General features: G+C 55.1%; 1 protein-coding gene across 5 annotated transcripts in view; it reads right to left on the reverse strand.

Annotated features, from left to right (window-relative positions):
* HIP1 (huntingtin interacting protein 1) overlaps positions 1-13486 on the reverse strand; it is a 135592-nt gene that overhangs the window by 32313 nt on the left and 89793 nt on the right. For all 5 annotated transcript variants that reach the window (XM_075564877.1, XM_075564876.1, XM_075564875.1 and 2 more), the window contains exons 2-5: positions 10528-10591; positions 7482-7624; positions 7191-7247; positions 3829-3909 (exon numbers count right to left, since the gene is read on the reverse strand). In XM_075564877.1, coding sequence (XP_075420992.1) covers positions 3829-3909; positions 7191-7247; positions 7482-7624; positions 10528-10591 — 345 coding nt within the window. The remainder of the gene's footprint in view (positions 1-3828; positions 3910-7190; positions 7248-7481; positions 7625-10527; positions 10592-13486) is intronic.

A 13486-nucleotide genomic window follows, 5' to 3' on the forward strand; every position in this document is an offset into this window, starting at 1 on the left:
TGCTGATGCTGCAGGGTGGTCTTGTCTGGGTGCCCATGGTCTTCCCAGGAAGATGGGGGTCAGCTCCTCCTCCTGGCTGACAGGACAGGTACCACCACAGACACAGACCTTTCCCCCCCACCCCCTCCCCCGCCCTGGACTGGCTAACAGTCCTGGACATCCGCCCTCCAGCAGAGGTGACGCCTCTAGCCCAGGCGTCGGCAAACAGTGGCTGTTGGGTGCGTACCTGAAGTGAAACCAGACATAGCTAAAACCACGGTGGTTCCACTGATAACATTTTCCAAGGAGAGCATCTAGACAATAGTGATTTCATCTCTTTGTAAAAATATATTTATGGCTCTTGAATCATTTGAAAATTGTCGTGAGGGGCAGGATGGGCTTCTTCCGTCTCCAAAGCTTGCCAACCCCGGGCTGGCTCAGCCCTTGGAGCCGGGAGAGCGCTTCTCTTGCACCACCTCGGCCCAGAACCTTCTGAAGACGCTCACCACGGGCGTGAGAGGTGAGGTCAGCCCTCCGTTCCCCACAGTGCAGCCTGAACCCTGCTAGCAGCCAATTCCCGAGAGCTGCTGGCTGCTGGGAGGTCAGGGGCGGGAAAGGCCACTCCCGGATTGGTTTGTGTGAAAGGGAACCAGGCAAGCACCCTCGGGGGTAGGAAAATGTGACATGGGCACTGAGAACATTTTCCCTCGCCAGTGACTGTGGAGTCTCTGAATCACCTTCTCGTCGGTAGTGTGGCTTGTCTCCAGGTGGAGGGGTGCAGGCCGAGGAGGAAAACAGGTGAGCCACAGAGAAGGAGGGTGGCAAGATGTGGCCGTTACATCATCTCCTGTCAACTTGAGTGAAGGGGTGGAGTCTAGCCTGTCAATCAGGTCATAGCCAATGAGGCCTCTGTGTGGGCATGGCCTTCTCCTGAGGATTCTGGGAACTCTGGTCTTCCTCCCTGGAGGTGGAACACACTCTTTCTGCTACACATTCCTGTGGACAAGCCACACACTGATGGAGCCAGAGTCCTGGAGCTTGAGGAGCCACGTGGAGTCCCACGCCAGCAGAGATGCTTCCACCACCACTAGATCCACTAGACTTTCCACCCACTGGCCTGTGATCTTCCTGTAATTGGCGTCATTGCATGCGTTGCATGTGAGTCTGAAGAGGAATTTATGGACTGATATCGGACATATGGGCTATTATCGGACTTGATCTGGACTGGGCTGGGATGCTTTATTAATGTACAATTTACTCTCTACGTAAATCTCTTTCTTCCATGCATAGGAGTGTCTCTGGATTTGTTTCTCTGGTCTACTCCCAACTAACACACAAGACTATTCAAGAAGATCTTCTAAAACCCCATGTGAGTCCCTGTGCTCTGCAGAGGGGCACCCAGAGAGAAAGGAGGGAGGGGGTGTCATGCTGGCTCGATCACAACTCAGATGTCTACAGAGAGCTTTTCCATGGGAGTCCTTGGACCGGTGCCATCAGCATCACCGAGGGACTTGCTAGACATGCTCGTTCTCGGGCTCCGTGCCAGACCTCCTGAATCCAACGTGGGTAGGGCCCAGGAGGGTGAATTTTGGTACATCCCTGGTAATTTGGAAGGAAGGGCCACACAGAGAACAGGAATCATAAACCCTGGTAGTAGCAGGGAGCTGCTGGGTGCTAAGGTTGGGAATCGGGGAGCCGTAGTGCAGGAATATACTGCATGCCTGCAAAGTACCACGTAGAAAACCCAGGAAAAAACAAACTCACTGCCATCTCGTTGCTGCCGTCCTGTAATGACCCATGTAGGAACCTCACGAGACAGGGTAGAACTGTCCCTTTGAATACCTGAGACGGCAAATCTTCAGGGGAGCAGAAAGCCTCATCTTTCTCCTGTGGAGTGGCTGGTGGTTTCGAACTGCTAACCTCGTGGTTAGGAGCCCAACTCGTAACCGCTATGCCAGCAGGGCTCTTTGTAGGATGGTGCCCACCCTCTGGTTATTCCTGATACCAGTCCACAGAACAAAAAGTGATTCCCGTTTTAGCCCCGGGGAGCCTGGGATTTGGCTGGAAGTCACATAAAGTTTGAACTTGGGGAAACTCAGGGTCACAATAGCCCTGTTGCTGAGAGGTGCTGGCAGAAATTCTTATACGCTCAAGTCCCGAGATGCAGCCAGCTACTTGGAGGCGAAAGACAGGGAGGAGCAGGGAGTGCCGGGCGAAGAGCCAGCTGAGGGACCGGAGTTAGCGAGGCCAGCTGCTGCCCGTGAACATGAACCTTCCCTCAGAGTAGCTTGGTGCAGGCTCCTGCCAGGTGTTACAGGTGAGTACGCTCGGTGCTCTCTGGCACCGTCCACACTCTTTCTGCGGTCAGTCCATCTGCCTGTGTCAGGTACCCCAAATCCACAGTGCCCTTCAAATCAGCTCAGTCCTTTCCCTCTTCTGACCACTGGTCTTCTCGGCTGTTCCTACAACTGGTCCTGTGCTCAGAGTCCCTCGTTGAGGCCACGGTGTCATTCCACCTCCTTGGGGGCCTTCCTCTTTTTGGCGGCCCCTCCGCTGGACCCAGCACCAGGTCCTGGTCTCTCCTGGTCATGTGTCCAAAGTACTTAAGAGGAGGTCTTGCCGCCCTTGCCTCTAAGGGGCACTCTGGCCGTACTTCTTCCAAGACCGATTTGTCTGTCCTTTGGGTAGACCGTGGTACTTTCCACACTCGTGCCAGCCCCCCAATCCCAACGCCTCTCAAGCAGTGGAATCAACAGCAGCGGTCCTGTGAATGGTGGGTGGTTCCTACCTGATCACTTCTGGGTGTGAGAGAGTGAGGCGCCCGGACCCAGAGAGGCAGCAAGGAACACCAGGTGCTCGCTGTCTGGTGACGGCAGGGGCAGGTGAACGGACAGACAGGTCCAGGAACTCCGTGGCGGGCTGCCTGGTTCTAGACCAGTGGCTCTCAGCCTTCCTGATGCCGCGACCCTTTCATACAGTTTCTCATGTGGTGGTGACCCCCCAACCATAACATTATTTTCGTTGCTACTTCATCACTGTCATTTTGCTACTGTTCTGAATCGGGCAACCCCTGTGAAAGGGCCATTGGACCCCCAAAGGGACTCACAGGTTGAGAACCACTGTTCTAGATGAAGAAATCAAGGCAGGGGAGAAAGAGAAGACCAGAAAGGCCCAAGGAGACTTGAGACGTGCAGGTGAAGGGGATGGAAGAAGCCACGAAATTCCATTTCTGCTGCCAGCTCCCCAACTCGGGCCGGATTTTCCCTGCACCGGACACGTCACTCTTCTTCCTCACCCCTCACCGGCACCAGACTCACCCTTTGAGACCCACTGGGGCAAGCTCCATCTCCTGTCTTCTTCGTCCCTGACCCTAGAGCCCTCGCTAAGTTCAGAAAATCCCGAGCACCTGGCTTACACCTGCTGTTTCTCCTGAGCCGCCCGACCCACCCGGCTGTTCACGGTCATGACGTGGACAAGGGACACGCGGCGGTGGAAACACACTGTCCACACAGAAACAAGTGCTGGTCGTGAACAGCAAGGCAGGGGATCCGCACACCTGCCCCGTCTTCACAAGGCCAGTGACTGGCTCTGGTTCCTCTTCTCGGACAACGGGGGGCAAGAGGACATGGGCCCAAGTCCTAGTCCCCTTGGCAGGGCTCACAGGCCAGAGGCTGCGCTCCACGATACGCTCCCCTCACAGGGCTGGGGTAGGGTATGAACACGCCCCGAGAGGCCCGCAGGACCTGATAATGAAGCCCAGGGAGGGGCCGAGGGGCTGAAGAGAGGGCTGTGAGGATGGGGTTGGGAGGGGAGAGGAGGGTGGCGGCAGAACTGCCCACAAAGACTCACTTTGGTGTGGTACTCCATCTTCGTTCTCAGCAGTTTGAGGTAGATGCTACAGAGCTGTCCGTACCCCTCCCTCAGGTGGCCCTTTCAACAGCAATAACAAAAGAAAGAGACAGTCAACACCAAGACCCTAGGGCAGCAGTTCTCAACCCGTGGGTCGTGACCCCTTTGGGAGAGGGGTGTGTGTCAAACAATCCTTTCACAGGGTCGCCCGATTCATCACAGTAGCAAAAGTATAGTGATGAAGTAGCCACAAAAAGAATTTTATAGTGGTGGTGGTGGGGGTGCGGTGTCACCACTACACGAGGAACTGTCTGAAAGGGTCGTGGCATGAGGAAGGTTGAGAACCACTGTGTTAGGGGCGGAGAGGCTTCTGGGCCAGGGCTGCCACACTCCTGAGTGCTTATAGAAGTAACAAAGGTTCCTTGTTGAAAATGTAAGACACTGTAACCAAGCACATGGGCATGGGGACACATAGCTATGTTCCTCTCCTAAGCTGGCTGCTTAGAGAAAGAGGAAGGCCCCTTGCCAAGACGGGCTGCCATGACGGGCTGTGGGAGGCTGAGCCATGCAGGGCCGGGCAGAGCTGGTTCTGCTGCGCATGCGGTTGCTATGGGTTAGATCCGCCGTGGGCATTTAGCCCAGTGCACATGTCTGCATGGTCCTCTGGGCCACTGCCCTGTGAAGTGTGAGTATGCAGCACAGTTTACAGAACTCGTTCGTTACTGTTGCAGTTTGCTACTACGTTTACGCGGCAACTATGTTTCCACGGGCACTTTTTATACTCGCCTCTTGTCGGCAAACATGCTGAGGCTGCAGGAAAACAAAAGCAACCCCCAACATGTGGTTTTATGTAGGTATTTCAAGGCTCACACCCTTAGCTGTCAAAGCCCAGCCCGGGGCTTCTTCCTTCCTTCCGCCGCTATTTAAAGCACAGAAGGTATGAAAACCATCCCCGGGGCGGATTCCAGAAGACCAAGAGGGGCTACCATATGACACACGTGACAGTCACCTGAAATGGGACCAGCCTGGGCTGGTGAAAAGCAAGCCTTCCCAGAGAGCCTGTCCCCAAGCAGCCAGGCACAACCCCCCCCCGCCCCGCCCCATCCCCGGTTTCATCGCTCTTTTGTTGCTGTCGCTTGTTTTGGCGATGCACAAGACTCCACTGTGTGTCCCTACCAAAGCCTCTCTATCCATTCTCCTACTGACGGCCACTTGGGCGAGCTCCAGCTTCTCACTATTGTGAACTGGGCTTCGATGAACATGGGAGAGCATACGTCTGTTTGTGTTCTGTCTTTTCTTTCTTTGCGGGGGTGGGGGGGATGGACGGGGACACACATGCTTAGCAGAGAAACTGCTGGGCCGCACGGTATTTTCTATCCCTAGTTGGCGTTTCTATTCCCAAATCGCTTTCCACGATGGCCAGACATATGTACAAGCCCACCGGCAGCGTCTAAGAATTCCAAGTTCTCTGCCCACCCCCTCCAGCACTTGTTGTTCTGGGTTTGTTTGTTTGGTTTTTTTGTTGTTGACTACTGTTGTGGGTGAAACCCCGTATGAGTTTGGACTTGGACGTCTACATTCTCGAGTTAAGACACCCCCTCCCCCTAAAAAAGAAACCAGCCTCAGAGGACACCAAAGGGGGTGAGCAGAGGGGGTTCAGACCAATGCCAGAGATGAGGGGCTGTTTTCATAATTAATTCATTTTATTTGGAAAGTTCTCTTGGGGTGATCTTATACGAGACTTGTTCGTTGCAGGAACTTTGGAAAGTGCGGCAGGGTGGAAAAAGGCGGGGGAACGTTGCAACATCAAAGACAAATAATCCCTGAGATGGGTAGGCACAGAGGACGGTGGAAAGACTTCTCAAATCATACCTCCCGTGAGCTGGGAGAAAAGAACTCTCATGCTAGAATTCTGCACCCAGAGGAAATGTCTTGCAAGAACGCGCGTGATTTAAAGGCTTCTCAGTGGAGCAAATATGGTGTGTGCTGCTAGCTAACTTTCCCTCCAAGCAGTTTTAGAGGAAATGGCTCAGGCAGAGAGCAAGCGCTAATGAATGAGAGGTCTGAGATGGAACAGAAGGGGAAACAAACCCAAAAGATGAGCCTAGAGTACAGCCTTGGGAAGCATGCGTGTTGGCATATTTAGTGCGTTTACAAAAATTGGAAGAAATAAAAAGGTGGTGTCTTTCACCTTCCAATTCGTAGTGAGGGGAAGAAAACAGAACAAGAACAAAGAAACAGAACAGATGGGCAAACTGCACAAAAGCAAGATGGAAAATATTCATCCATTTATTACAATGTAAGTGGAATACCATCCAGTTGAAAGACAACATCTATCATTTTAAATAAAAAAGTAAATGCTATTTACATGTAATAAAACATATAAAAGTTGGAAGTAAACAGATATTAAAAAGATAGACCGGCTAATGATCGAAAACAAGGACCTATATTTTGTAAGTTAGCGAGATAATAGATTCCTAGCATGCAGTTGGGGGCAGATCTGAGGATGGCGCCCAGCTTTGTGCAGGGAACCATTCTTCTGCCTTCGGGGAAGTGGTGGCTTCCCTCTCGGGGCCAGTATTTCCCCTCTTGTACCAACGACACAATCGTTCACCCACAGTGAGAAACTGGGGCAGCAGTTCTTAACCAGGAGGCTAGAGTCCTTAACTGGTTCTGTCAGGAGGGCAAAGTCTGACCCATCAGAACCAACCATACAGATCCTCAAAAGGCCTATTACCTCGCCCTACCTGCCACGGTTACAGATATTGTCTGGGATCATCAACTGAAGAGGGAAGTGGGTGCATGTATCAAAACCCCTTCTTTAGCTGACTCCGAGCTCCCCGAGAAGCGCGTTACGAATTCTCTAACACTGTGGACAGCGTGGGGGAGAGAAGTCAGAATGGGGCAAGGCCACTAGGGAGGGGATCCCAAAGACTGGAGGGAGCGGTGACGGGAGGTTCCCCAGTCAGTTGTCAGGCTCTGGAGCAGTGCTTCTCAGCCTTCCTCATGCAGCGCCCCTTTCATATAGTTGTGGTGACCCCCCCCCAACCAAAATATTATTTTCGTTGCTACTTCACCACTGTCATTTTGCTACTGCTCTGAATTGGGCAACCCCTGTAATAGGGTCGTTCAACCCCCAAAGGGGTTGGGACCCACAGGTTGAGAACCGAGGTTTCCTGTGACTTCCAGGGACCCCCATGGAGACTGGCGGCCACGGTACTATTTCGGGGTTCTCATAGGGGAGAAATCCTAAATAAGTTAACAATTTGAGCTGAATGTGTCCCATTCCCAAGGCCTGGTTCCGTGGCCACTGGGAAAGGGCAGGAGTGCCAGGTGGCGCCTGACCACATCTCTAAACTCACCCACATCCTGCTCATGTCGCTCAATTCACTTTTGTATCTCAGAGAATCCTTCAGGACCTGGAGAGGGGGAGAGCACAGCTGATGAGAGGGGAGGACGGAGAGGAGAGAGCAGGGAAGAGCATAGGGTGGGTGGGGCTGGGTGGGGAGCAGATGGTGGTAGACCAGAGAGAAACACAACCAAACTGCCAATCCACAGGCCAGGGGAAATGGGGGGCATGGAGAGAGCAGTCCTCTGCAGCCCAGGCAATGGCACTCTCCCCTCTCCCCCCTACTGCAGGCCCATCAACTCACGTTTGGGTGCCCGTCTCGAAGGAGCTTGTGGAACACGTGGCAGAATTTCCAGCAGAGCACGGCGTTGCTTGAGAGGGGCAGACGGTTGACTACAGACCAGAAGGTCTGGGCCCCTTTCTCATGGTGCGTGCCCAGTATGCACGGTGAGGGGCCGTCAAGGAAAAGAGAGACACGGGCCCTGACCTGAGCCCTCAGTGACTCTAACAGGCTGCCCGGCCTGCCAAAATGCCACCCCAGAAGGGACGTCAGTCACAGCTGCTCACTGCCATCGATTGTGGGGGCGACTCACAGTGACCCTGCACGCCAGGGTAGGGATGCCGCTGTGGGCGTCTGAGACTGGCACTCTTAAGGCAGTAGAAAGCCTCATCCTTTTCCTACGACTGGTTTCAAACCGCCCACCTTGTGGTTACCAGCCCAACTCGTAGCTAGCTCACTGCGCCAACTGAGTCGATTCCAACTCATATAGCGCCCGGCAGTTCCTGCCCTTGCATGGTCTTTAGAGGAGCGGAAAGCCTCCTCTTTCTCTGGAGGAGCAGCTGGGGGGCTCGAGCTACTGACCTCATGCTGAGTGGGTCCCTTTGTAACCCACCCTGCCCCCAGGGCTCCTTAGACACTTCGGACAGATCCCTCATCTTTCCTTTGGTAACTGTTGGCACTAAGAAGTCTCGTTCTAATAAACCCACCTTCACCAGACAATCCCCCTACAGAGGACGTGTCCCGAAGGGCTTGGGGAGGGTGTGCGCACATATGTCCTGTCTTAATCGGAACCCATGTGCTTGGGCGCGCAAAGCCAGCTTCTTTCTGCTCTCGCTGTGGGTGGGCCCTCTTTGGGATGAGGCCCTTGGGGAGAAACGGGAGCTAGCGCTGTGAAGGACCGTGATCGTCTGCAGAGTTCTGGTCCATCATTTAGAAGGCAAGGCAGACTTCAGCTTTTAGTCAAGAATTGTGGCTCCCTTGGGGACGCCGGTAGCCTGGCCTGCTGACCCTTGCGGCTCCCCTCTGGGCAGCATCTCCCATTCCTCTCCACTGAACCCGTCTGGCTCTCGCTGTGGAGCAGACTCACGAGTCCATCCCCACGCCTAGTGACCGTCAAGGGTAGAGCAAAACTGCCCCTAAGGGCTTCCGGGACTCCATCTTCCTGAGAGTGGACAGCCTCATCTTTCTCCCTTGGACAAAGGCTGGTGGGCTCCAACAGCTGACCTTGAGGCTAGCAGCTTCGTGTGCCACCCACGAGGCCACCAGGGTCCTTTTGAAAGGACTTTCCTACCCCCTTCTCCCAGAAGCCTTCCTGGCCTTGCGTCAGGGCTGCCTTTGTCTCCCAACCCCCTCAATTCCCTGTATGTGGGCTTCTACTGCCTTTCTGAGGTTTCCTTCAAAACGTACCCAGCACCCACGAACTGTGGGCCCCTTGAGACCTGTGTGTCATGGCGGGGCTGCTCATTTGGCCTGGGGTAAACTTCTGCCTGAATTCTCCAACTGTTCTTACTGCGCTGCCCCAGGGGTAGGGAGGGTAGCAGGAAAGGCCCCTTGCCCCTTTGGTTTTAATCCTTAGCTGGCACTGGCCTCACAACAGGCAGTTTTTCCCAGAATGCCTGGCTGGTCAGCGCTCAGGCAGGTCCAGTGCCCCTTAGGGCAGAGAGCGCCCCAAGGCTAGCAAGGAATCAGCTCCTCCATGGAGTTTGCTCTGCCATGGGGGTGCTGTGTCAACACAGGTGGGTCCCCTAGGTGCCACAGGGTCCACACCACCTCGGGCCGGGTGGCTCCCACACAGATTGTGGGGGGCTGGACGCAGCAGCCGGCTTTTGGCCTTCGAGTTATTTCTGGGACAATCGATGGTTTCACCTAAACCACGGTGTCCCCACCATCCCTGCTTAGACTGACCGAGGCTGGAAGGAGAGCCGTGCCACTTCTGCCCTCTGCAGCATGGCCACCTCCTGGGCTGTCCTGCTGTGGTGGTGGAAGTGCAGGTGGTGGGGGTTGGGGGTGGAGCTGACCAAGTCAATTCAGACCCAGCAGCCCCGCAGCACCGGCTTGTCACTGTGCTGGGAGCAGATCCGAGAGGTCTTTGCTCTCTGGGAACTGCGGGTGGGTTCTAAACTCGTGGTCATCTGGTTGGCAGTCGAGCACTTTACCCATGGTACCACCAGGATGCCTTATAGTGCCCCTACCAGCACGTGGTCTGTGGAAGCAGAAGCCAAGTCAGGCGCCTGTGCCCCCACCCCATCACAAAGTGCCTGCCGCCTTCGGCCACCAATCGGGGTGGGTCTCAGCCCAGGGCTGCAGCTGCATGGCCTCAAGACCAGCTGCTGGGGCCTCATGGGTGGTACCACAGTCACCCGGAGAAGCCAGAAAGGAGGCTTTCCATCACCAGTCAGAAGTCCAGACTCCACCTGCCCTGTGTGTCACAGGCCCCCCTCCCACCAGCCTGTAGGACCATGCAACTCCAGACACTTAAAGGACGTGTCAGTGCAGGGTGCTGCCTCTACCTCCCTATAAAGCCCCGCACCCGGGACGGTGGCTGCCCATGGGCCTCTGCCCAGGTGGCAGGTTGGGCCCTGTGAAGAGGTCACCCTGTTTCCATGCCCCATCTGGGCTTTTCTCCCTCTTGCGGCATCGCCCGAGCCTGCTCACACAGGTGACTCTTAACTGACACCCAGCGCTGGGCCCCCAGGTGAGGGCAAGGCCGAGCACAGGCAGAGACTGCGCCCACGCTCCAGAGTCGGGAAGGGGCGCCTTGGCCCCCTTGGCGCGTGGACAACAGGTGAAAACCGCTCTCTCATGTTCATTCCAAGGAGGGAGGAGCGCGGCTTCACGTGACTCAGGTCTTTGGGGGGCTTTGGTGAACTGAAGGGATTGGCTAGCAAGTCAGCCTACTTGGTTCCAAGCTGATGGCGGGAGGGGAGTGGGGGGGTGGGGAAATGGCCCCCGTGGGGCTCCCCCCACTCAGGGAAGCACCGCCCTGCTTCAGCCCCCAGTAGTTGCCCCTGCTTGCTCGCTCGCTCGCTCACGCAGGGGTCCGACTTCCAAGCAACATCCCAAAGGATATTTCTGGCGTGTTTTTCCTTCACCGCTACTTCCTGCATATTAATAGCCTTATTGATGCTGACAGTCTGGAAAACAAGAGGGCGGGGGGGAGGGGAGGAGACAGGAAGATGAGATGAATGAGCCGCAGAGAGTGGCTCCCGGCCTTCCCAGACGCCCCACCCCTTTCTCTTCCTCCAATGAGCTCTCTCGCCACCCGCTGACCCCGCCCCTCTGGGCGGGGCGGGCCGGTCCCTAGCACAGATGGGCGTTGCTCCCGGCCAGCTGGGCCAGCCAGGCCTGCTGAAGGAGCCAGGGATGCTGCCTGGCATTGGCCGCGCCCAGCTGCTGCCTCGGCACTGGGCACCACACAGGGACGCTTCTCATGCCCCAGGGAAACATAATTCTCACAGGAGGCCCTGAGCCCAGGACCAGCCGCCTCCTGATCACCCCTCAGACCCTTCCACAGGGTCGGCAGCGGTGTTCCTGTCCCTTATGTCCCCACTCCTGGCATTTTTCCAACTGCTACCCAAATTCCTTTCACTGGATGAGAAAACCTGAAACCCATCTCCATCGAGGCCATTACGATCCGACGCGCACACACAGAGGCTCTAAGGGTCAGGGGAGAACTGCCCGTGTGACTCTTTACGCAAAGACACAGCCTCATCTTTCTCCTGAGGCGCTGCTGGTGGCTTTGAACTGCTGACGCTGCGATTAGAAGGCAGGCGGGTCACCAGGGCTCCCCATTGTATCAAAGGATAGATAGTCGAAACGTCACGGCTTCCCAGTTATTGTGGAGATCTGAACTCTTACATTTATTTACTTTTAACTTTCGCGTTGCGATTTGGCTTTGTGAAAGCTTACGCACATCGGTTTCCCATACAATTCCTACTCAGACAAGAGCAGTTAGTCTCCGAAACCCACTGGCGCCGTTTTACCCTGTCCTGCGGGGTCGCTGTAAGTCAGCAGCGGTGAGCTTGGAACCCGAGTCTGTTTTGTGACAATGAGTCGCCCCTCACAACACTACGGCCCGATTCTCACTCCTCCCTGTGTGGGCCACTTCCATCCATCTTTCCTGTCCGGTCCTGCCTTCTCTCTGGGTGACCGCCACCCCTTTGATCTACAGGTGGTGGGTCTCGGAGAGCCGACCTCTCTGATGTTTCTGTTCACCTTGGGAAGCCTGTCATCATTTGGCTGGAAGGTGATCTACGGGGGGTGAGCTCAGGCCTCGGTGTTTTAACTTTCTGATGAACTGCCAAATCGTTCCCCAGAGCGGCTGCACCCTCTCAAGGCCCACCGTGAGGCTGAGCGAGGGAGGGGAGGTGCCAAGTTCTCTCCATCCTTGGCAGCATCAGGTCCTTCTCATGGTTTTCAATGAAGCAAAGCACCGGCACCCACAAATATCACTGACAGACATTCATGAAGGGAACCCTATTGTGCAGGCCCTATTTAAAGCATGGGATTTCTAGTGTTTTCTTTCTTTTCTTTAGGTTTTGCTGGTTTCCTCCCTTCCATTGACCTTATTCTACCTTTCACCCACATGAATGCACTGTTATGTGTCTCACACACAGAAAAAAAGGGGGAGAGAGAGAGAGAGAGAGAGAGAGAGAGAGAGAGAGAGAGAGAGAGAGAGAGAGCTACTGAGCACCAGGAAACCAGAGATCCAGAGTGGGATTGACACCCGTCCGTATGTCAGGGCAGAACTGCCCCCACGGAGTTTTCAACAGCTTTGACAGTTAAGGTTTATTGTGCTAACCTGGCCGATGAACACATGTGGGATTAATCGAAGGGCAGAGAGATAAATGGTTGGGTCTCTTGCTCTCTGATGGCCAGACCAGTGTGCAGCTGCTTTAGCCAGTTCTTTGCCTCAGTTGGCAAGGCTCACTTCCTGTGAGCCATCCCTGAGGAGAAGCCGCATGGATCTAGCCCGATGCAGCCCTGGGTGCTGGAGCAGCCGTGTGGAGACCCCTGCCAGCGCTGAGATGCTTACACGGCTCACTGATTCGGCTTTCCTCCTGCAGTCTGCATCAGAGTGCGTGTTTTGCGAGTTTGTAGATCGGTGTCAGACACAGTGGCTAATGGTGGACTTATGGGCTGGGACTGGACTGGGATGCTTTCTTAATGTACACTGACCCTTTCCGTACAACTCTCTCTTCTACAATGTGAGTGTCTATGCGTTTTGTTTCTCTAGTCTACCCAGACTGACATGGTGGCTGGTTTTCGGGGAACACGGATGGCACATCTTTCTTCTGAGGTGATTCCAGGTGGAAGCCAACCTGAAACCTCTTTTCCCAATCCTGCCTCCTCCTCCTCCTCCTCGGTGCCCAGACCACATTTCCCCATCTTCAAGCCGTGACAGGCTACAAGGTTTCTTTTCTTTGAATTCCTGACCTTCCTAACCGGATTTGATGCTTAGAATGACATTGGCTCCCACCAAGATGGCAGTCCCCGAGGGGCCCAGAGGCTCAATAAACCACCAAATTATTTAGGACCGACTGCTCCCCAGGACTCCATCTTCCCAAGTACCATACACGACACATGTGACATGACACGTGGTACACTCCCTGCCCCAGACGGGAAGTCATTGGGTTTTGAATTGGTGCTGACCCGGCTGTAGGTCAGGACCTGGGGACCCTCCCAGGGCAGAGAGTGGCAAGTCCAGGGCTCTTTTGCTTACTTCATGTGTGTGTGTGTTTAGATTAGAGGGTGTCCCTCAGAACAGGCTGTTCTCCAGATTTCTTAGAGTCACTCGGGACCAGGGACCATACAGTGTGTCCCCTGAAAGGGTAGCATTGTACACCACTTCCTGACCCGGCTGCCCCCTGTGGGCCTGGCTGGTTCCGGAGAGCCAATTATCAGCAGGCACCACAGGAAGGGTGGCTTTCTCTCAGGCTCCCTTCTCCACGACTCCCCCGGCCACTGTCTGGTCCGTCATGCACCCTCCCGTGGCGTGTAGCCGGCAGCGTGAGGGCTGCCAGCCCCTG

This window comes from Tenrec ecaudatus, chromosome 12 (genome assembly GCF_050624435.1).
Source record: "Tenrec ecaudatus isolate mTenEca1 chromosome 12, mTenEca1.hap1, whole genome shotgun sequence".
Classification (NCBI taxonomy): domain Eukaryota; kingdom Metazoa; phylum Chordata; class Mammalia; order Afrosoricida; family Tenrecidae; genus Tenrec; species Tenrec ecaudatus.